Raw genomic sequence first — 23,444 nt, forward strand, 5'->3', positions numbered from 1 at the left:
CAGCACAGCCGTGCTGGGTGCTGTGTCAGGCGGAGCAGCCGCTGCGGCAGGCAGCGAAGAGGCAAAATGGCTCTTGCTTTCCTCTTGGCAGCAGTCCTGGGACTTCTTATTGTCAAGGCTGTTTTGTTTCAGCTGAGAAACCCGAGCTCCCCTCCTTGCATCAGGAGCTGGATCCCTTGGTTTGGAGCTGCGTTTCAGTTCGGGAAGGCTCCTCTGGAGTTTATAGAGCAAGCTAGAAGCAAGGTAATGGCTGTGGTGGCATGCCTGCTCGTGGGTGAGTGCTCAGGCTGGCTGCCTGCAAGGGGAAAAGTGAGGGGAAACTTCGGCATTAAGTTTGCCCCTTTCCTGTCGCATTTTGTGACATCAGGAGCATTTAGCTGGTGAAGGATTGGCTTTGTACCAGTAATGGTGCTAAGCTGTGGATCTGATCCAGGCATGATCTCTGTGCTGTGATCATCCTGTCTGGACCCAGCACCTCTGCTGTTTTGCTTTTGCAGTCTGGCTACGTGTTAATCTTGGTTTCAGATAATGTGGAAAGCCCTGTGCCAGGTGCTGGGACCAGGAGACTAATTATTTGGATGCCTAAAGTTAGGTGAGATTTCCGAGTACCAGCTAGTGTCCCTCAACATTCGAGAGACACAGGCATGCTTGGCAGGCAACTTTTTCCATCCTGAAAAACTTACCAAAGAAAGATGGGTGTGAGGATTTACCCCCTGGACACGCCTTCCTTTCTTTATGTCTTGTCTGGTAGATAGAGCCGACATGATTAATTGAGATTAGATGTTTAATTTCTAGGCAGCTAATACAAACTAGCATAAACCCCACTTTCCTGTTTTCATTCAGTGATGATATCACCTGCTACTGATGCAATATATTCAGCTTCAAGTGTTCAATACTGAAGGATTGCACAGTCCACTACTTGCAAAAACTAGCTAAAAATGAAACCAGTCAGTCTTATCAGTGGAGTCTAAGGGCAGTTCAGCTCAGTTTCAAAAACAGAGGTATGCAGTAGCTGGTCAGATGAATCGGTTTTTAGGCTCCCCTGACTGCATAGACTCGATCTCTATTGTCTATAATGGGAGCTTAGGCATCTTGCTCACATGTAATCATCTAAAATAAAGTGTTCCAATCTTTAATTGAATGTGACCTTAATTGAATAATTACGTGTTATTGCAGGTTGCTATTAGTCCAAATTTAATTTTATTTTTAAATTGGTTTAAGCACATTGTAATGTTAATTTAAAATTTAAAAAATCTAATTTAAAAACAAACACAGTACAAATTCACTGATTTTTATCCAGCCTGATGATGAGGACATGCTGTTATCCATAAAAAAGCAACCTTAGCAATTCAGCTGTATTAAAACAATATTTTATTTATTATCACCCAGAGAGTTTAAGCCGTAATTCTTTCTTTAATAATTTACAGTTGAAGGACACAATCAAAATTCAATTGATGTCAAGAGGAATCTTTTCCTCGGCTTGAAAGAGCTTTTGATGAAGCAGGCTTTACAATACAGACCCAGACAACAAAAGAAATGGTTAAAGTCAATGGCATAAACCATGTGAGCAAGGTGGATTCAAGGCTTTTCAAAATTCCAAACAGATCAACAGAAAACTTTTCTCACCCTTGTCAGCAATGTATCCTGAAAAAGAAAATCAAGTTCCTTGATGTGTCTAGAGACTTTATGAAAGCCTTAAACCTTTCCATATGTACAACAACTTATGGTGTGCATATAAATCTAAATGCTGGGCTTTTGATTTCTAAGGCTTTTGCTTGTGAGCAGAAATTGCCTTGAGTAAGAAGATGCTAAAGGTGCTTCATTTCCTAATTTCAATTTTTTATACCTACATCTGACAGCCAGTAGATGTTGCATACTTGTTTGCTCGTTTAGAGTCTCTACAAATATCAGTGATCTTTTTCATAATGTAGTGTCCTGGTTTCAGCTAAGATAGAGTTAGTTTTCTTCCTAGTAGCTGGTACAGTGCTGTATTTTGGATTTAGTATGAGAATAACATTGATAACACACTGATGTTTTAGTTGTTGCTAAGTAGCGCTTATCCTAAGGTAAGGATTTTTCAGTTTCCCGTGCTCTGCAAGTGAGCAGACGCACAAGAAGCTGGGAGGGAGCGTGGCCAGGACAGCTGACCTGAACCAACCAAAGGAATATTCCATACCACAGAACGTCATGCTCAGTATATAAAATACAGGGAGCTGGCCAGGAGGGGTGGATCACTGCTTGGGAACTAGCTGGACATCGGTCAGCAGGTGGTGAGCAACTGCATTGTGTATCACTTGTCTTTTCCTGGGTTTTATTTCTCTCTCTTTTTGTAATCTTCCTTTTCATTATTTATTTATTTATTTATTTATTTATTAATTTTTATTATTAAATTGTTCTTATCTTGACCCATGAGTTTTACTTCTTTTTTTCCAATTCTCCTCCCATCCCACTGCAGGTTGGAGGAGTGAGCGAGTGGCTGCATGGTACTTAGTTGCTGGCTAAGGTTAAACCATGACATGTAGGAATTCAGAAGTGAATACTTACTGATGAAAGTTTTGAGAGGGCTCTAGGATATTAGATTAAGGGAAAATGAAATAATGATTTATGCATCAAAAACCTTCCCTGAACACAAGTCTCAATAAATTCCACCTATTCTGCTAAAAGCTTGTTAGCTATTTTGATATTAATCTTCAAACACCTGTACAAGAAAGAAATTGTTGGTATGAGCAGAACCTTTAAACTAGAAAAGAAAAGGAAAGAAAAAAAACAACAGTAAAAAGATGCAGGAGTGGGAACTTCTTGTCAAAAAGATGTAGGTTGAAATAGGTAGGATTATGGATTTTTGCAATGTGGGTACTGTGCTATGGCAGCCAAGAGATGCAGTAGATAATCCATCACTTGAGTTCTTTAAATCCAGGTAGGTTGTATTGTTTGAACTGTAATGTAATTCAAGTATAAAATGTTAATCTCGGAGAAGGAATCTCTTCTACTCTGCAGGAGGTCAGACAGGCCCCTGTGATGTTCCCTTCTGGTCTGTAAGTCTACAAATTTGGGTCTGATTCATGTTCACCTTTGTGCACTTCTGAGCCAAGGTGTACAGAGAGCAGGAAGGACCAGGTCCTCCCTCCTCCTGACCTCACAGCAGCACTGAAGTCCTGTTGGGGCTCCCGTCAAACATGTTAACAAAACAGTAATATGAAATCTTTGTCTGTTCCAGCATGGGCCTATATTCACAATATTCGCTCTGGGAAAACGGTTTACTTTTGTGACTGAGGAAGAAGGAACTGAAGTATTTTTTAAATCTAAAGACTTAAATTTTGAACAGGCAGTACAAGCAGCTGTCAAGAATGCAGGTAAATGAGACCTAGCTCTTTTTTAATGGAAATCAGATCTAGTTACCCAGGAACATTAAAGCCCAATCCAAAGCCCATGGGCTTTTTGATCATGCTTTAAATGCTTATCTTGACCCATGACCACGCTACAAAATGAAGGTGAAATTAAATTCCTTTGTGAAGATCCAGCACTGTAAGCCTGCAAAGTGATTTGGATTCAGTCTCAACAGATCAAAGGTTTCTGAACCAGGGACTGTTATTACTTTTATCATCAGGCAACTCCAGTTTGAGATCAGGTCCTTTTCTGCGGCTAGACACTCCACCTATGTGTACCAGATTTGGAGCAATAGTATGTTGTCCTATCACTTAATTTGAAAATCAGCTTGTAGCAATAATTAGTTGTTACCCTGTTAGAAAGGGATGAGGTATATATCCCATCCACAGTGGCATGCTCCGTCAGCTTATGTGCTTACATCCACGTGGAATCGCACAGACAAGAATTCTTTGAGTAGTTTGGCAATTTTGGACTGTGAGATGAGAGAGAAGCAAGTTGGCAGAAAGATTAAATCACAGAATCCCTGTGGCTGGAAGGCATTGCTGGAGATCACCTAGTCCAAGCCCCTGCTCAGAGCAATGTCAGCGACAGCAGGTTGCTCAGGGCTGTGTCCAGTTGGGTTTTGAGTATCTCCAAGGATGGAGACTCCTCAACCACCCTGGGAAACCTGTTCCTGTGTTTGACCATCCTCATAATAAAAACTTTCCTATGTCTCTGTGGAATCTCTTGTATTCCCATTTGTGCCCATTGCCTCCTGTCCAGAGAAAAGACTGGCCTCATCTTCTTTACTCCGGCCACCAGATATTTATCCACACTGGTAAGATCCCCCTGAGCCATCTCTTCTTCAGCCTGAACAGTCCCAGCTCTCTCAGCCTCTCCTGATGTGACTGAGAGGATGTACTACTATAGCATGAAGAATCAAACTGTTTTTCTTGGATTAATTTATTTTTCATTTCAGTCAGTTTTGTGGAGTGCATGCACATCTCTGTACATCCACACTGAAGCTGGGGGAAAACTCTGCATTGTTGATTCTGGCACCGAAGCTTCATGAGACAGGAAGATGTTACACAGACTGGTAGAAGCAGAGGGATCACCAAAATCTTTACAGGGTTAGAAGAAAGCTTTCTGGGAATTTCAGTCTAGGAAAATGAGGGTTAAGGCATTTAAATTAGAGTCACAAGTTACGTGTAAAAATTTTCACTCTATCTTTCAGTGAAAATGTACTTCATCTACTTTCCAAAACATTTCTGTTTCTTTTTCTGTTTAGTTTCTGTCCCTGCAGAAGCATTTTATCAGAACCATGGTAACCTCTACAGCATGATGAAGGGAAAAATGGGTCCTTCTAATCTGCACATGTTCATGGGCACTTTGTGTGAGGAACTAAATGAGCACATGGCACACCTGGGCATGGAGGGCACAGGTGACCTCAGTGACCTGGTAAGGTAAGGGAGTTTTGCAGCACATCTGTAATGCATGGGTATCCTATATAGGAGCAGAGATGTTAACTGTAAAGCAGGTGGAACTCAGACTCTCAGATCTTAGAAAATCTTTGTCAGGATATTCATTGCTGCTTCACAGTTTCAGGTGGCTCACAGAGTGGGCAGGGTTTCATCTAAAGGTCTTTCTCCCAGCTAGGAGAAACGTCTATATTACCTATTTGGAAGAAAAAAGAAGACACAGCATCTTCCAGCAAACCCTGTTTCCCAAAAGATGGCATAAAACCTTTACACATTTATAAAGAACTTAAGAACAGACAAAATGCTTGATCTTCAGCAGGATGAAGACTTTGCCTGTGTGTTTTGGGCCAAGCCTAGCCCAAAACTTAAAGACCTCTGCAACTGACTTTGCTGCCAGAATTTCATCCTTCATTAGAAAAAAAAAAAAAAAAAAAAAAATCCCTTTACTGATAGTTTCACATGACAACAACAGAGCTTTTAACTCCTTCTTTCTGATCATCTGGGACAAGACCTGTATCTTGCCTGTCCATCAGGACTACAGGTTGAATATTGCCTTTGGTTTGGACCTATTTCTAAGACGTCACATCCAGATTGTCTTTTGCTGACTTTTTTCTGCATAATACATCTAAGATACAGCATTTTACTGCAGCTAAAACACTGAGCACCTGTCACTTCAACTACTGCAATTTGGATTAACTGGGGAAAAATGTGGGGGAAAGGGTCTTTGAAACCTCCCAGCCCTCAGTCCCGCTGGTCTCAATAATGGGGTGCAAACCCCCACATCCCATGGTGTTCCCCCACCTGTCTTCTGCGATCAAAGTCACATCTGCTTCTTGTGAAAAAATGGACAGTCATCAAATCGGTAGCGTGCTACACCACTGCCTGGTATGCTAATATTGGCTCACGTTTTCTTGTTATTTCCCTGTCCGAATCCATCCGTGGTCTTTTACCTGGGCTCAAGTTTCTGAGGGCACGGATGGACCTGTTTTTCTGTGCTCTACTAGCACCAGCACAGACTGTGGGCCACTAAATGGCATGGGTGCCCATGGTGGCATGGGTGTACAAGTCATGCATGAAGCATGCATGGCTCCCTACTGCATCCCTGATGCAGCAGCTTTGGGGAACAGGATGTTCTTCCCACTGCCATGGCTGTCATGGACACTGGTCATCAAATCCAAATCAGCTGCTATTTGTCTAAAATTAAAAAAAAAGTCATAGGCTAGTTGATAAACTACAGAATCCCTAAGAGTCATCCACAGTAAATTTGTGCTGAGTGTGATCTGTTCTTAGGGTTTTGCCAGACAACACAGGATAGAAGAATTGGACTGTAATGCCCTGGATACCTGTTATTTAGCTGCCCCAAAATAAAATCCACAGAGCCAGCAGGTGGCTCCACCTCCCTTATGATCTGTAGAAAAGCAAGAACGTGAAAGAGCCGTTGCCTGGAATACGCGTTGAGCAGCGGCTGGAACCCAGCAAAGACTGCATAAGGGTTTCTCAGAGCCCGAGAGTACAGGTGAAGAGGCCTGGGAAACGAGAGCAGAGTTTGAAGGGTAACAGAGGAGCAAATAGGGAAGGAGTGAGGTAAAAAGAAAACAACAAAAAAAGCATTGTTCAGTCCAGCAAAGCTGCTGCCGGAGGAAGGATTTCTTGGGGTGTCTGGCTGCAGAAGGGGTTGTGCAATGCCTGCAAGGTCCACATGGGCTAACCTGAAATAAGAGGGGTGGTTAATGGGGAGAAGGGGACCTCAGCGCCCAGAGCCTTTCTGCCACTGCTCAAGTGACCAAACGCTAGCTGATGAAGTTCAGCCACATGCCTGAGGTCTGTGTATTTCCCAGCCTCTGCTTAAAATCTGCAGTGAGGGTGTGAGTGAGGTATAAGCCTTGTGCCAGCCCTTCCATACCGGCATGACGCTTCAGTCCCGCACTTCTAGTGTTGGCAATTCAACATGCCACGTCCTGACCTAAAACTGCTGCAACGGCTTCCCTATGGCCTGTAACTCATGGGGATCTTGTCCTTGCAGGCATGTCATGTATCCAGCAGCGGTGAACACTTTGTTTGGGAAAGACATCTGCCCAACAAGTCAGAGTGAAATCAAGGAGTTTGAAGAACATTTTCAGAAGTACGATGAGGACTTCGAATACGCTTCTCAGATGCCCGAATGCTTCCTGAGGTAACAGAGCAGAGATGATGCACGTGGTATACGCATTACAGGCGTTTTGCTTGGTGGGATATCAACAGAGAGACATTTCCCCTGGAGGATGATGTGCTGTCTTTATCAATGGTGCACCCTCGGGTCCGGCAGGCTTTCAGCTAGGTGCTTCAAAAAAGTTCTGACCTCACCTCATGCATTTTCCTGGCATAAAGCAGAAACAACCTTGCTTAGGTGGGCAAGGTCCAGCTTGGACCTGTCAGGGAGAAGCAGAACTGGGCAAAGGGCAAAGGCCTGAGCCTAAATGTGAGTCCCAAGCTGAGGCGGTCACCAGCAAGGCATCTCCCTGCTCCTTCCAACACCTTAGCTGTTTTCCCAGCTGACTGATCCCAGGTTACGTGGCTGCACTGTCGCAGAGCTGACCTTGAGTAGAGGCAACCAAATGCCAAGGAAGGGAGTCTGTCAGTGCTATTTCAGCACCCTGAGCACCTGAAAATAGCCTTCAGAAAGAATTAAGGATGCTCTAAAAATGTGGCCTTTATTTTCTCCGGGGAGGTCATTCTTGAAAAGATTGACCTAAGCAATTGTCCAAAGTTACAATGAAAACCTGCAGTGGAAGAGATGTGAAAATCAGTCACAGGTCCTGGCTGCAAGATGAAGTCTGACCAAGGTGAAGGTGCCAGACGTGCTGTTCCTCATGTCAGTCAACACTACTGTCAGTCAGACTGACACTTGACTATTCATCAACCAACTGCTGCCCAGGGGCTTTTGGAGAGAAACCAAGGAGTGCTTCTCATGGAAAAGGAAATACTGGTTTGTGCTGCCTCAGTTAAGTGCTTCTTGTTTGTTGCTTTTCTTTACAGGAACTGGTCTAAATCCAAAAAATGGCTTCTAAAATTATTTGAGAAAGTAGTGTCAGATGCTGAAATGACCAACCCTTCAGAGACTACATCCAAGGTAAACATCTGAGGCTATGAAATAAGATGATGTTGTTGTATATTCTGACTGAAGGAATGGAGGGCAGGAATTATTTCAGTACTAGAAGAAATAAGCCAAATATTTTAGCTTTGATAGCTGTACTTTAATTGTCCAGTATTGCTATCACCCACATTAGGACAGACCCATTATTTTCAGTCCTACTCCTCAATTTAGTTTATTTCCTACAATTCTGAGAATTGGCATCTTCCTCTGGGGAATTTTAAGCCAAGGGTTCAGAGCTACGACCCATCGCCAGCCTCTGGTATCGCAGTTGCAGTAAGCAGTTGAAAGAGGTGAGAGAAAGACCTCTTCAGTTATTTCTCTGAGGGCACCATGCTGTGAAATTTCAAAACCTTACATGTACTATTTTTAAACCCTGGTGTAGAGTGAGTAGATCCTCCAGCAGCCAGACTAGTAGAAAATAGCAGATTACTGGATTGGAAGCCAAGTACCCTAAATATTGATTGTGTCAAAGCTGTGATAAGCTGTCCCCCTGGTTATTCTCCTTAGCTATGGCAGGAATTCTGTCTATACGGCTGACAAACACAAGGGCAGACTGGCCTGGAAATTTTGACTACCAAATTATTATAGAACAGATCATTAAACAAACCAGGTTTTATTTAGACTTTAAAGGCTTTACATAACCACAATTTCTTTCATAAAATAAACCAGAATAACGGCAAGAAAGAGAGGGCTGGAGAGGGGATGGTGGGAGGTAAGAAGGTGCAGGAAGTAAGAGGCACGAACTTGGTGTCTTAGATTGGGTGGGAATTTGGAAAAAAGAGCAGTAATTTTTTATTCAAGGGCAGCCTTTTCCCTTCTGAAAAGTAGACAGGAAGCTTTGCCTTGAATGCATGGTTGCCCTGTATTTAAGGAAATACTATAAACAAAAGCTGATCCTAGAACATTACACAGTTGCTATAGTTTCAAAGAATAGCAAGCCATTGAAGTAATTGGTTAGGTCACTAACAAAACACCTGGAACTAGGGAGTTCACTGATATGTCAGACCATCTCTTCATAACAAGCACCTTTTTGGCAGGAACAGAGAGAACATTTTCTTCATTTCCATTCATTCAACTTGTTCAGTCCCATTTTCAGGTTCTTTAAAGTAGAGAAGTAGAGCAGGAATTAAAAAAGAATAGAGATTTCTTTTTTTCTTTCTTCCACATACAAGCAACAATGGAGAGTGAGGGAACCAAATCCCATAAAAACTTTAAGAAAATGGAGGGCAGTGTGAGTAGTCAGTAGGGATTCATGTGGTGCAGTGACTTCTTCCAGCCCTCTGCCTAGGAGTGAGTCTCACTTTCTCTTAACAGCTGTCATCTCTAGTTTGTGACTGCAAAAACCCCATAACTAACATCACTTCTCTTTGATAAACTAGTCTTACATTATATCCTTGAATTCTAGTAAGCCCTACCCTAAACTAGATTTTAATATATTTTTGGAAATACACATTATTATCTTTTATTTATAACAGACACTACTGCAACATCTCCTGGATAACTTGCAAGGAAAACACCTAGCTCCCAATTATGGTCTCCTAATGCTCTGGGCTTCCCAAGCAAATACTGTCCCTGTAAGTACATCAGCTAGAGAAACACCTTCTCTCTATCCTGTTCAAAAGCCTGTATTTGGGAAGCAAAGACTTTGAACCAGAGGTCGCACACACTGCATGTATTCCAAAGAAGGGATTATCACGCCCACATGCATCACTACAAATATACCCAGGCTGCAATGTCACAGAAGCAATGACAAGAAAAGCTCTTCTTGTGTTTTTCCTTAATTATGATGTCCCCTATCATAACATTTTGGGAACATAAGTCTCATAGCTATTAAGATTACAGTCTTAAGCTGTGAAGAGCATTTAACTCTATTTTGAAGTACTGTGGCTGTATTATAGTAGAGACTCTATTTTAAATAGCCTGGTGTTACCAATTGTAAAGAATATCAAAAGCATAATATAGAGTAACTTCATCTATATGTAAATCCTTGAGTGAATTTGGCTCTCTCACTTTGGGGGATCTGCTGTACAAATGCCAGCGTTGCTTCAGGGGAAGAAAAGCAATAGTTCGATTCTACTGCCACTTAAGTTTTGTCTATGTTAGAAACAGAGTTGATGGATTAATGATACAGATATATGCATGCTAACAAGCCCTATATATCTAACACAGCTTAGGCTGACCAAAGACATTTATAGGAATTTCTCAGATGAAAAATCCATAGCAACAAAAACATCCTTTATTTACCATGACTATTAAGCTCTTTCCAGCAGAGTTACGTCCGTTGCAGATGTGATTTAGAAAAAAATGATAGTGAGTTATTTTTATTTACTGCTGGTGGATATATCTATGTTTTTTCTAGATTGGATATTACTACAATTTACCCTAAAGGAATTTCAGCCATTTCAGTGAGGTTTCTGTGGATTCACATGTTGGTATAAGTGAGAGGCATAGCCTGCTGTTATCAGGATAACTGACATTCCTTCCACAACACTATCATTACTTACTTCTGTAATATTCAGCTGTAAATAGACATACAGATACTTCGTTGTTTCTCAGAATAGTCACAACCACTGTTCTGGTGACTGGAATGATGAAAAAAGGCCTTGCACCTTCCAAGGGGATTTTTTACAAGCATGTTAAACCCTTTTATCTGAAACAATTCAGTTATCCCACCTTAGCCCATGGGGTGAAGCCACACTGTCCAAGTGCTGTAGAAGAAAACTAAGCTACCAGATTTGTTTTGCAGGAGGGCTGCATCCACGTGGGGATATTTGGGAAATAACAGTAAGAGTTCTCATACCTCACCAGCACAGATGGCCTGCGACCAGATCTGTGTGCTGACTGCATCTCCCACTAGCCCAGCAAGAGGAGAGAGACTCCTGGCAGTGCTGCGAGTCCTTCTGGTTTCATTCTACTTAAGAGGATTTTCTCCTTTCCTAAATTTCTTGATTTTCAACTTCATTGCATAATCAGTTAGCAAATTATTTCTAAAGGGGATATACTAGTGCTTGTTTTTCTGTTAATTAAAACTTGTCCTGCCCATTTTAGTGTGACTCACTGTGACAATGCCCTGCAAATTACTTAGCTTCATTTCTGCTAATATTAGTAGGAATTTACTATTTCACTTTTTCCACTCATGCAGCTAAATCTAATCAAACACAATGATTTAGTAATTCATTTTAACACCTAGTTATTTGAAATTAAAAAAAGGATTCTGTGTTTCAAAGCTCAAAGCCAAACCTATATAATGTTCACTAAAGATAAGTACACAGCAGATGACTAGACATAATCTCCCAGGATCTGAGCCCTTAGATGTGGATTTACCCGGGAAGCACAGCTCCCTGTACATCCCAACTACAACAGGCACATACAAAAAAGTGCAAATGTTTTCACCTGCCTTTGTGATTTGCTACAAAGATAATGTAATTCTGTCCCATATTCCTGAGTTAAATTACTTTCATCTCTGTTTAGACTGCATTTTGGACCCTTGTTTTCATACTCTCTTATCCTTCCATTTACAAGAAAATCATGGAAGACCTGGCTTCTGTTTTTGGCAAAGCAGGTAATAAATCCAACTGTGTCCTTCTGGAACCTAGAAATGATTTATTCTGTGTTGGCCCAGCACACGGCACACTTGGTCGATGGCTGGGAATAATGAATATTGCTGCTAAGGGTACTACTGATAACATGGAGTCCAGCTCTGAGTTTTTTACTCAGCATATGCTCAAGACATATTTTTAAGCAAAACCACCTTTGATGTTAGCAAAAGAAGGTAGAAAAAGAACCATATGTATTTGTCTTTTCATTCCACACCTATCATTTAGACCTATATTTGTATTAACCAGTCTTGTGCTTTTTTCATGCATCTATGATCAGGTGAGATGAGGTCTTTCAATTCAGCTGCTTTTCATGGTGCGATGTTCACCAGAATTACAGTTATCCTGTGGAAAAACAGGCCAGGAACTGTTCTCTTTTCTCTCATCTGAGGCCAATTTGTCCAGCATGATTCACCCACCCTGACTAATCTCTTTCCCTCAAAAACCAGTCACCTACTGGGAGCAGTCATTCACATACACAGTCCCCTGAACCATGCTTAGACCTTCATGGAAGACTCTTAGTTGACATGGGTCAAAACCACATCAAGGAACATGCCAATAATTAACCAAAAAGGAAAAACATGAACCAGTGCTTAACCCTTTCTCCTGGCCCTGTTTTATTTACTTAGTTAGTTAACACTTTAGTGTTAACATAGCCCAGGAGCTCAGCCATGGCTTCTTGTCTTGGTGCCTACCGTCCCTGAGATTTCCATGCAATGTCCTACTAAAGTACTGAAAAAGTCCACGGGCTCTTAACTTCCAAGATGGCCTTTGTTTGGCCTCTTCTGGCCAATGCCATATCTACACCTACTTTAGAGTCATTAAATTATCTTCAGTGGCTTTTCTTAAAGTGTACTGATTTTGGTCCATTTATTTACTTTGAAATATAAAGAAAATTTCTGGGTGTAAACAAGGTCTTGAAGTAATGAGTTATTCTGTCAAAAGTTCTAAAGCAAGACATATCAGCATGTATCAAAACAAGTATGAAATCTAACTTTTACACAGAGTCTTCTTTCTTACGCCATGACAGGTAAAGATAAAATAGAAGTCTCTGAAGAGGACCTTAAGAAGCTCCCTTTCATTAAATGGTGCACTTTGGAAGCCATACGGCTAAGGTCTCCAGGTGCAATCACCAAGAAAGTAGTAAACCCAATAAGAATTCAGGTGAGATTTGGGGTTTTTTCCCCCCAAAACTGATGCTGTATAATTTGTCTGGAAAGGGGCCTCCCAATAGATCTGGATAAAATTAAAATAGTAGAGATATTCCACAATCTCACATATATCTTCTGTTTAACAGATTTATTCATCATCATTAATTTCATAATCATTAATTTAAGAGTGGTTTTGCTTCTCTTAATCACAGTCTTACCTTCAATTTTGAATTGCTTTTAGATTGAATTGAATTGAGCTGGAGATACTGGGCTGATGGTATATGAACTAGTAATCAGACACAACAAGTATAGTAGAAGGGACCACAATTTAGTAACTGATAATACTCCTTCTTTTCTGTTTGCCCTCTTCACTGCCATTCAGAAGGGAAGTGTCAGCATTCAGGAGTCTAACAAATAAATGTTTGGGAGAAAAACACTCTCTTAAGGAAGCAGCACTCATGCTTATTTAAGAAATTACTAAAGTCCCATAAAGGTCTACTGCATTATAAGACTTTCTATGAATTTCTTTGCATTGAAGGAAATGCTTAGCAAAAGATTTAGAAAAAAATACCAGCTCACATGGTACATTAAGAAGCAGGAAAGACAGAAATAGTGTTTCTATTATTTCAATACCTGAAAAAAACAAATTAGAATGAAAAAAGTCTTACCACGTTCTCCACTGTTTAGGTCTTTCTTGTGGAAAAAAATGGCAACAGCAAGAAGAAGCTTCAAACATGTGATATGCCCACTGTGGCTTTACCATCTTCACTTGTCCTCTGTTAGGACCTTCTGCTGATGGAAGAGATGTATTAAGGAGGGACTGTTTTGTGAGTTGAACCGGTGATTTTCTCTTTTCTTAGAGTTTTTTCTCCTTTTCAGAATTTCACCATTCCTGCAGGTGACATGCTGATGTTGTCACCGTATTGGTTGCACAGGAATCCAAAATATTTTCCTGATCCAGATGTGTTCAAACCTGTAAGTTGTCACTCTTAGCATGGGTATTTTGCTGTCTTTTCTCCTCTTCACTTATTTCACAACAAAAGCATATGGACAAATTGGCTTAAAGTTGGGTATTCCCCATTGTCTGGAGGATGGCCTTGTATGCAGAGAAGATGTGCACAAAAAGGAGGAGCCTGTAGAAATAATCAAGACTTTGAAGTTCAGTTTTATGTTCCAAATAATATGGTACTACTTTACATCACTTTGATCTTGATTCAAAGCTCACCGTGGAAAGAGCCCACTGATTGAACCCGCCTTGTTTGACTAACCTGATCTCCTTCTGTGACAAGGTGACCTGCTTAATGGATGAGGGAAAGGCTGTGGATATTGTCTACCTAGACTTTAGTAAAGCCTTTGACACCATCTCCCATAGCATCCTCCTGGAGAAACTGGCTGTTCATGGCTTGGATGGGCGTACTCTTTGCTGGGGAAAAAACGGGCTGGATGGCTGGGCCCAAAGAGTTGTGGTGAATGGAGTGAAATCTGGTTGGCATCCAGTCACAAGTGGTGTTCCCCAGGGCTCAGTATTGGGGCTGGTTCTGTTTAATATCTTTATCAATGATCTGGATGAGGGGATCACATGCACCCTCGTTTGCAGAGGACACCAAGTTGGGCGGGAGTGTTGATCTGTTGGAGGGTAGGAAGGTTCTGCAGAGGGATCTGGCCAGGCTGGATCGATGGGCTGAGGCCAATTGTACGAGGTTCAACAAGGCCAAGTGCCGGGTCCTGCACCTGGGTTACAACAACCCCATGGAACGCTACAGGCTTGGGGAAGAGTGGCTGGAAAGCTGCCCAGTGGAAAAGGACCTGGGGGTGCTGGTGGACAGCCGGCTGAATGTGAGCTGGCAGTGTGTCCACGTGGCCAAGAAGGCCAATGGCATCCTGGCTTGTATCAGATATAGTGTGGCCAGCAGGAGCAGGGAAGTGATTTGTCCCCCTGTACTCGGCACTGGTGGGGCTGCACCTTGACTGCTGTGTTCGGTTTTGGGCCCCTCACTACAAGAAAGACATTGAGGTGCTGGAGTGTGTGCAGAGAAGGGCAACGAAGCTGGTGAAGGGCCTGGAGCACAAGTCTTATGAGGAGCAGCTGAGGGAACTGGGGTTGTTCAGCCTGGAGAAAAGGAGGCTGAAGGGAGACCTGATCGCTCTCTACAACTACCTGAAAGGAGGTTGTAGCGAGGTGGGGCTCGGTCCCTTCTCCCAAGTAACAAGTGACAGGACAAGAGGAGGTGGCCCCAAGTTGCACCAGGGAGGTTTAGATTGGATATTAGGAAAAATTTCTTCACTGAAAGGGTTGTCAAGCACTGGAAGAGACTGCCCAGGGAAGTGGTGAAGTCACCATCCCTGGAGTTGTTTAAAAGACTTGTAGATGTGGTGCTTAGGGACATGGTTTAGTGGTGGACTTGACAGTGTTAGGTTAACAGTTGGACTCAATGATCTTAAAGGTCTTTTCCAACCTAAATGATTCTATGATTCCAAGTACTCTCCTCACCCTGTCATTTGTTTGTATAGCTTATCTCCATGTATTTACCCAGGTTCATTGGTCTTTCCAGCCAGATGATTTCTGGTACATATTAGCTCTGCTAATTCAGTAGTTCATCTAGAGTTTCTTGATTATTATTCCACTCCAGGTGGCTGTGTGGGCAGGCTTGTAACTGCTCTTTTTAGCACCATCCGATATAGAACAGTTTGTCTTTTTTATAGAAATACATCAAGGAGTAATTTAAACAAAATTTCCCTTCTAGCAAACTCTTCACCAACTTGAAACCCCTCATAACAATTCCTGCCTGTTTGAAATCCAAAGCAGAAACCCTAATGCAGCAGCTTATTTCTTTAGTAACTTTATTCATAAAAAGCAAGCTAGCTTGTTTTTTAGAAACTCACCCTTTTTCCACGAGGTATAGGTGAGTGCCCCTTGGACACTGCCATTCCAAATGTATCGCCTTGCTTCATCACTGCTGAGATTTTTTTCTTGCTTTTATTGGATTTTGATGCTAACAGGTTTCCTCTTCAGAAAGGTCTAAACAGCCCTAGCTGGAAAAAAAAAAAAACCCAAACTAAGCAAACACAAGATTACCTCTTCTCTAAGACAGCTTCATCAGAGGAGTTAGCCATCATAAACTTGACAGGGTGTTACTTGAGGGCCTTGGTAGAGTTGCACTGAGTTTCTGGACGCTGGTATAGTTTGTCACCCAGCATTCAAGAGATTTACTTCTGTCAGTGTCACCCACCCAAACTGCCCATGTTGCCTTGTTCCTTGTGTTGTTCCTTTTCTCTTAAAGCAACTCAGGATGGAGCAAGGAGCCCTCTGGGTACAGACAGCCTGTTTTTGTTGAGAATAGTTCATTTTCTCACACGCTGGCTTGCACCTGAGAATGAGGCTCTGTGATCCTTGCTCTTCTCTTGTGTTACAGCTCATACCTCATATTTGTCTGTGCACAGCATCTTAGAAATGGTTTGTGTGCAAGATATGCATGAGCCATTTGTGTGCCGTGATACAATTTTATGGCTGAGGGTAGGTACTGGTTGAACATTTGCTTTGAATGTGCATATATTTAAAAGGATAAAGTTGCATTTTTATAGGCATTTCAATAACTCAAGATGCAGGATTTAGAAAAATGGGAAGGTATAGGAAGAATGCTTTAGGGGTGATTTTGAAAACCTCTCCAGCACTTTGAGGCACCTAAGTATGTTTCAAATGGGACTCTCATTTCTTTCCCTGAGTCAGTGCTGACTTTTAAATCCAGACTCTAACACTAACAGGTTGAATGCAAAAAAATGGCATTAGTGCAACTTCGTATTGAGGATTAGCTGTCCAAGGTCATTTTTAGCCTGGAGAAATAAAGTTAAGCTTTATTTATGTAAGGCTGATTTGGAAAAAAAAAGTTTCTTCCCACAGGATCGTTGGAAAGAGGCAAATTTAGAGAAGAATGCTTTCTTGGACAGCTTTGTGGCATTCGGAGGAGGGAACCATCAGTGTCCAGGAAGGTCAGTGAAACAGCTGGGGTTTATTTATTCCCAACCCTGCAGAGAACAACTCTCTTGAACTGGGCTCCTCTTACACTTGGAGATAAAGTGTTTTCATTGCTTTGCTCTTTGTCAGTCCCCTAATATTCAGTATTATCTGGACCTTGTTTAAACTGATTTGAAAGTAGTTTCACTCCTGGAAAAGTTAAGGTTAAGTCACAATGTAAAAGCAGAATCTGAGACTACTGTATCAAGGGATATCCCCCAGGGAGGAAAGTCAGCCTATCTCTGCTGCTGCAAAGGCATCTTTTCATCAAGGGAGGGTTGCTCCACTTACAAACATGCCAGTTTACAGACATAGGTGTTTAGGTTGCCATAAACCAGTTCTAAACTAACCTAAAGAACATTTTTTTGGTCTGAGACTCTCTTTCCATCCTCTATGATGCCATTGACATCTTTACTAATCATTAAGTGTCTTAACTGGCTCCTCACTGTTTGAATCTTGTCTTTGCATTAAGGCCCACGCAACTGCATGATGGCTTCAATTGCAGATCCTGTCTCCCTTCACTCCTCCAGCAATGCCAGGCTTAATGCTTCCTGCATTCCTTCTGCTGTTTTCTCTGCTGTCCCTCTTCCTGGAACAAGTCCCAGGGAGCCAGCTGCTCCTTGTTTCTGTGTTCAAACATCTCTATGCTCAATTCTCTGCCTTCAAAACCTGGTCTCCTCTAAGAAGCAAGGAACCAGGAATCCTTAAAATTAGCCAATTTAACTCAAGACTCCCATGTGGGGCAAGGAATCTAGAGGGTGTTGCAGAGAATCTGCATTCTTGAATCTGCACCCTATAGCAGGCTGGACATGAGTGTCAGATAAACTTTGTGAAGGCACTAAAGGCATAAACAAAATGAATAAAACGGCATTCACCATTTAGGCTTGCCAGAGCTCACTCACTGCTGTACCTCTGTGGCTTGTACCATATTCCTGAGCTAAATATGAGCACAGCCTCATTCCCAGCAAGAGTGACAGCAGAATTCACAAGAGGAATCTGCAGGTACAGGACAAGCTGCAAAACAATGTTTCTGAAAGCTGCTTATTTATATATACAGACCTATTTCTTTGTTCAGGCTCTTCTCTGGACTCTGATAATATCTTTAAAATAAGTTTGTGGTTAGAAAGAAAATGATAACTTTTCTATATAGACAACAGATGGAGAATCTTTTTCTTGCTGACAGACAAAAAGTCCTTTCAAACCCTTCTGCAGTCTACATAGTAACACACACCTTCACATTTTTCAGCAATAATTCTAAAAGAATAATGTCGTGGTCTTGGAAGAAAGGAAATTAAATCAAGGGATGTATCTAGATCCCAGGTTGCAGATTTCCTTGGTATGACTGAATGAAACAATGATATTTCATGTTTAAGATGCATTTTCATTTGATTCAGTACTGGGATTTATAAATGAAATGTATTAAACATTTAATTTCGCTACTGCAAAAGTTCATTGTGAAATCAAAAGCTAATTTAATCAAACTGAAAGCTTGAAAATAACTTACTTGTCAAATATTCTACCAAACTGACATGGGTAGAGCTCCCACAAAGCCATGTCTGTGCCATCTTTTTTACCTAAAGGAAAATTTTGATGGCAGTGAAGCTCCTTGTGTCTAACCAGGTGACTATTGCCTGTGAGACTGTGCTTATCTTGCGTAGCTCTCGCCTGTTGTCTCCTATCTTATGCTGACATTGTAAACCCCTCAGCACAACGGCCGGGACTTCATTCTTGGACTCCACTTATGCAGGACCTCACTCCACAGCTGGGGTCCTGGGTTCCAGCACAACACAAATATGTAGCAGTGCATTGGGGGCAAGATTTCAGAAAGCACATCTTTGTCAAAACACCCTGTCACTAAATAAAACGGGTAGGCGTCAGTGGCTCAGAGTTTTTAGAGGAAAACTGCTCTAGGACTCAGTCATGAATACGAAAGACAGGTGGGAACTAAGGGGCATTTATCTGCAAGAAAGCTCACAGTTTCTGCTCAGTACAATGTGCCATGGGAGAGAAAGACGCACTGGGACTTTGCAGTCCTGCCTTTCACTCCTGGACCGTCCCTCTGGCCACCCTCAGACATGTGTGTTGCTTATCATCCTTGTGTCTCAGCATCTGTTTGCAGAGCAGAATAATAACAAGGGCAGCCTGTTGGGAAAAGCACTTTGAGATTTAACGGTGGGAAGTGCTGCAGTCAGTTATCAGTTATATCCATTGCTGCTCAGACAGATTGCAGATGAACCCCACTGCGGGTACAGAGGTGTCAAAGCTGGTCAGCCCACATCTGGCTGTGCTCGTGTTTGAAGGACAGCCCTCTGTAAATGCAGCATTTCCACTTCATGGGCAACCTAGAGGCATTTTGGCATTTGGCTGCATCATGGTATACCCGTGCCAAGTCAGTGAGGATGGCTCAGAGGCAGGACCTCAAGCACCAGGGCTCCAGGGCCGCACTGTGCAAACAGTGCAGTGACCGTAAGGAGCCCACCTTCGTACGGCATGGAGTTTGGGCTAGTAAGTCCTCCCTGACCTGAGGTAATTTCCATTGAAATATCTCTGCACTGCATTCCCCCAAGCTCAATGTCACCAAAAGCTCCCTATCTCAAGGTAATTGCAATGTGAAATCACTGAGATAATTTGGGTCTGAAGCTATGCCAAAACGAACAAGCATCCTCCCACTCCGGAGCATGGGGTGGCTCAGTACACAGATCTGGATGGCTCTGCAGGAGTTAGCTTGGGTCCCGGGGGGCTTATTAGCTTCCTCTTCACACCTGCCAGGCCAAATCCAGGCTGACACCATGTACAGTCATGTGGCCTTCTCCCCAGTGAATTCTCCAATAGCTGTTTTATCCAAGTTTTCCAGCATCTCTCAGATAATGGAAAATAAACTGCATAGAAGAGCAAGGTAGTATTACTATTTTAACTAGGTATTTAAGACTTATGTCTAAATCATGCAAGCAAGTAATCCCATGTCCTGGCATAGGTGCATGATGGTGCCTGAATGCAGAAAGCTCTTGTACATATCAACATTAAAAAAGTAACAGCCTAGATGAGTTCACCTGCAGATCTTCTCTGGACTGACTAAGAAAGACCTTTCTTGAGAGTTACAGGAAAAAAAATCATGCCCTTGGGTCTCATACTGCATTCTAACGCTGACGCATTAAATACTAACTCCTGCTGTCACAGCTACTCTGATGTCATCAGGCTCCCAGCTGTATTATATAACTTTATATAGCACAATTAGTCATATAGCCTTTTCTATATTTGACTGTCTTCTCACTCCTATGAAGTTATTTCAAGTCGGCAAGCGTTAGAAGAACACAAATGTTTATACAGTGGAAAAAATCATAATGATAAGGGGCTGTTTTAAGATAGGGTGTCAGAGGGATACTGTTGGTCTAACATTTCACCGGAAAGAAGGGGCAGCCGCTACATTCATGTTCCTCACTGAGTAATGAAGCTGAACAAAGCCACAGCATATTTTCCTACTGAAGATAAACCTTCAGGCAGAACTAAAGCATGGAATGTAAAATGTGTCAAAGACACCCTGTTTCTTATCTGGTGATAACACACGTGTGATTGTAAGGCCAATGTTTTCCTCCCTTTTCTTGCAGGTGGTTTGCTATCATGGAAATCCAGTTGTTTGTTGTGCTATTCCTATACAAATATGAATTTGTGCTTTTGGATGCAGTACCAAAGGAGGTAAAAGATCCATGTATTTATATAGCATTCCACATCTTTATATCCTTTGTTCATCACGCTCAGCTGAACAGCCATGCTCAACTGTGGTTATGTATAATGAAGCAAAATTTCGTGAGGAGTGTTAATAAAACATGTAATGAATAACTTGATCTTTGTTTTAACTCAGAAAACCCAGAGTAACTCTGACAATGTTAGTGGGGCTGCACTGTCTATAGAAGAAAGTGCCTACAAGAGTATTTTCTCATCATTGCCTAAACGTTACAAGAGATTTTATATTGCTTTCTGCCACTCAGAAAAACAATGAATATGGAACTGGATTATTAATACTTTAAAGATATTAAATCAGATGCAGCACTTGCAGTGCTCTTCCACTACATATTCAGTGGTGGAAGATAAATGATTAGGGTAAGACTGACAGAGCAGCTGTGGCAGAGAAAGGTTTTACCATTAAGGGAGAGTGGCGCAGTCTCCACTCTCAGCAGTAATTTCCTTGTCCATTTGCACTGTGTCCTTTCTACTTTCCAAAAATCATTGTTCCTCACAAACACGGACTGCCACTAAATGAGCATGTCTACCTGTCATAACCTAAACATGACATGCATGCCCTATAGCTAAACTGCCAAGGAGCAGAGGGAGAAGTTTAGAGCAGCATGGGCTTTGTACGGTTGCCCTTTAGCCTGGAAGGTGGAAGCTTGGAGAACTTAGTTCCTCTGCTCTCCTTGAAGAACATGAGATGTTGATCTCAAGTAGTGGTAGAGAGTCCACCCAGAATATGGAGGAAGGTTGCCTCTTCCTGACTGATGGTGTGTTGCCATGCCAGCTCTCACTGGAGTTGATTGTAACTTGGGTCTGCACCCACAGGCAGTTATGCAGGTGAAGATATTCAAAACCATTAGAGTTTCTTAAGATCTCATGTGTTACCCTCTGTCAGAGTGAGTGGAATAAAAAGTAACCATGAAGGCCCTACTCAATGGCTTCGGCAAAGCCAAGAAATACTCTCAGTGTTTCGTCTTGGTTCTCTAAGACCAAAGCTCCAAGAACATGTTTATATCTTAGTATTAAAGCAGGATGATAATACCATTAACTGAACTAACTTAAATGTTTCTACGGATTTTCTTCTTTTTGCAGAGCCCTTTACATTTGGTGGGGACACAGCAACCCATGGCACCATTCCGGGTCCAGTATAAATGCCGGGAATGAAAGCTGCCCAGCACTAACTGACCTTCCTTTGCCAGCCACCCCTGGATGGATGGACCACTGAGCTGCTTCCCTATCTTACATCTTCATATAGGTTCTCTGCCTTAACAGTTCTTAATTTCAACTTTAAATGCTGTACATACTCTGCATTGTGGTATGCCATACCAGTATAGTCGTATCTGTGCTCCTCACCCGATTGCCTACCTCCTACTGTTTAAAAATCAAGCTCTCCTGCTGCACTGATAATTTGTGGGTCAAATTATTCACAGATTTTGCAGATAACTGATATACTAAACTCACCAACCAGACATTCAGGACAAAAAGCTGCTCCATTTGGAAATCCTGCATGGAAGTTGTACTAGAACCAGCAGAAAAGCAGGTCCCTTGGGCCAGGTCACTGCTTCCTGCAGGTCTCCAAACCAAGGCCAAAGTGGTGCCTCGTGCTAAGAAACCAGACTGGTAACTCCATAGGGCTCCCTGGTGCTGGTGTGCACAGAACACAGGACAGTGCTGAGCAGAGACCTCCGGATCAGATCCACAGCCATGATAAACTAGCATGACTTATGTAGCACTGCCTGTGTAGGTAGATAAAGATCTGGCCTGCTCTGCCTACAGTTGGTGCCAAATTTTGCAAATAAAATGCATTTGTAATGGAAAAACTGTAAGCATGGGAAACACTGGGGTCTTGTTCCACCGGAGCACCTAAAATTTCTACTGAACTTTATTTGCTCCACAGGATTCAGAATCGGTCTTTGTATGAATATGCAATGAAAGTTTGATCGTGATGTTTGGCTTCTAATAAAAAGTGATTGGAAGAAAAGCTATTGCTATTCATTAGACTGGTTGTCTAATACCTAGAACATTTTTGCTTTCCCTTTAACATGACTGACTTACAGAATAAATTGCACAAATCTAAAAATATTTAATCCTAGAAAGAATACCTAGTTAAAGCTGTTCAAAGAAGCTGTCAAATAAGTTCAGATACCAACACTTTAACTGCTGTCAGATTTCATATACGATAATAGCTGGCATGTATTTTTAGTCTTTTAAGTAAAGATTATTCATCATTTTAGAAGTATTTGTAAAAAAACATAAATGGACTTTCAACAACAGTAAAAACTATGGGAATAACATCCATAGGAAAATAACACATTGTATAATTCATTAAATGGTTGGCTTACCTCAGTTACAGCTACAACAATTTAACAAGCTTTAATGATTTATATGGCTGGAAGATGATTTGTCCGACTTCTAATTTAGCTCATACTGGTTAACTGTGCAAGTGTTGCACTCTTATCTGCTGTTTCAGAATCTCTTCCATAACTCAAAACTATTCCCTTGGTTTTCACATGTGGTCATTACCCAAAAGTGTATATTTTAATTTTAAAATTTGGAAATGTCCACAATATTTGTTCAGGTATCTTGTAGTTTTGCAAAGATTTTTTTTTTTTCCCCCAATGTGCATTTATTTTTATTTTTCTGTTTAATTACTTTTGGGTTTGGGGTTTTTTTGTGTGTGTGTTATTTTGTTTTCATTCGTTTTTTCCCCAAGAGAGGTAACTCAAAAAAATCAAAATTCCATAATGGCAAACTTGACTTTAAACTAAAAAGGTCCCTAAAGGAAAGTATAACCTGAAGGTAGCATCAATTTGATTAGAATGAATAAAAGGCACCTGAAGCCAACTAAAACTGTGAATATTTAATAACACACCACTGCACATGGTTTCCGATCTGTACGAAACACAAGCACAACTCTGGTGTAGTTTCTATATATTGCTGAGTTTTTCAGACTTGGTGTGATCTTGTGTCTGGTGAGAA

General features: G+C 41.6%; 1 protein-coding gene across 1 annotated transcript; it reads left to right on the forward strand.

The window, feature by feature from the left end:
- Positions 1-66: 66 nt before the first annotated feature.
- LOC104842157 (24-hydroxycholesterol 7-alpha-hydroxylase) lies at positions 67-21,754 on the forward strand. The gene is made up of 12 exons (XM_010584294.1): positions 67-243; positions 3,218-3,353; positions 4,655-4,829; positions 6,868-7,017; positions 7,860-7,953; positions 9,453-9,551; positions 11,449-11,539; positions 12,604-12,737; positions 13,604-13,699; positions 16,623-16,711; positions 20,342-20,429; positions 21,558-21,754. The coding sequence occupies exons 1-12, from the start codon at positions 67-69 to the stop codon at positions 21,627-21,629; spliced, it is 1,401 nt and encodes a 466-aa protein (XP_010582596.1). The 3' UTR covers positions 21,630-21,754.
- Positions 21,755-23,444: the final 1,690 nt, after the last annotated feature.

Source organism: Haliaeetus leucocephalus, unplaced genomic scaffold (assembly GCF_000737465.1).
Source record: "Haliaeetus leucocephalus isolate CR32 unplaced genomic scaffold, Haliaeetus_leucocephalus-4.0 Scaffold964, whole genome shotgun sequence".
Lineage (NCBI taxonomy): Eukaryota > Metazoa > Chordata > Aves > Accipitriformes > Accipitridae > Haliaeetus > Haliaeetus leucocephalus.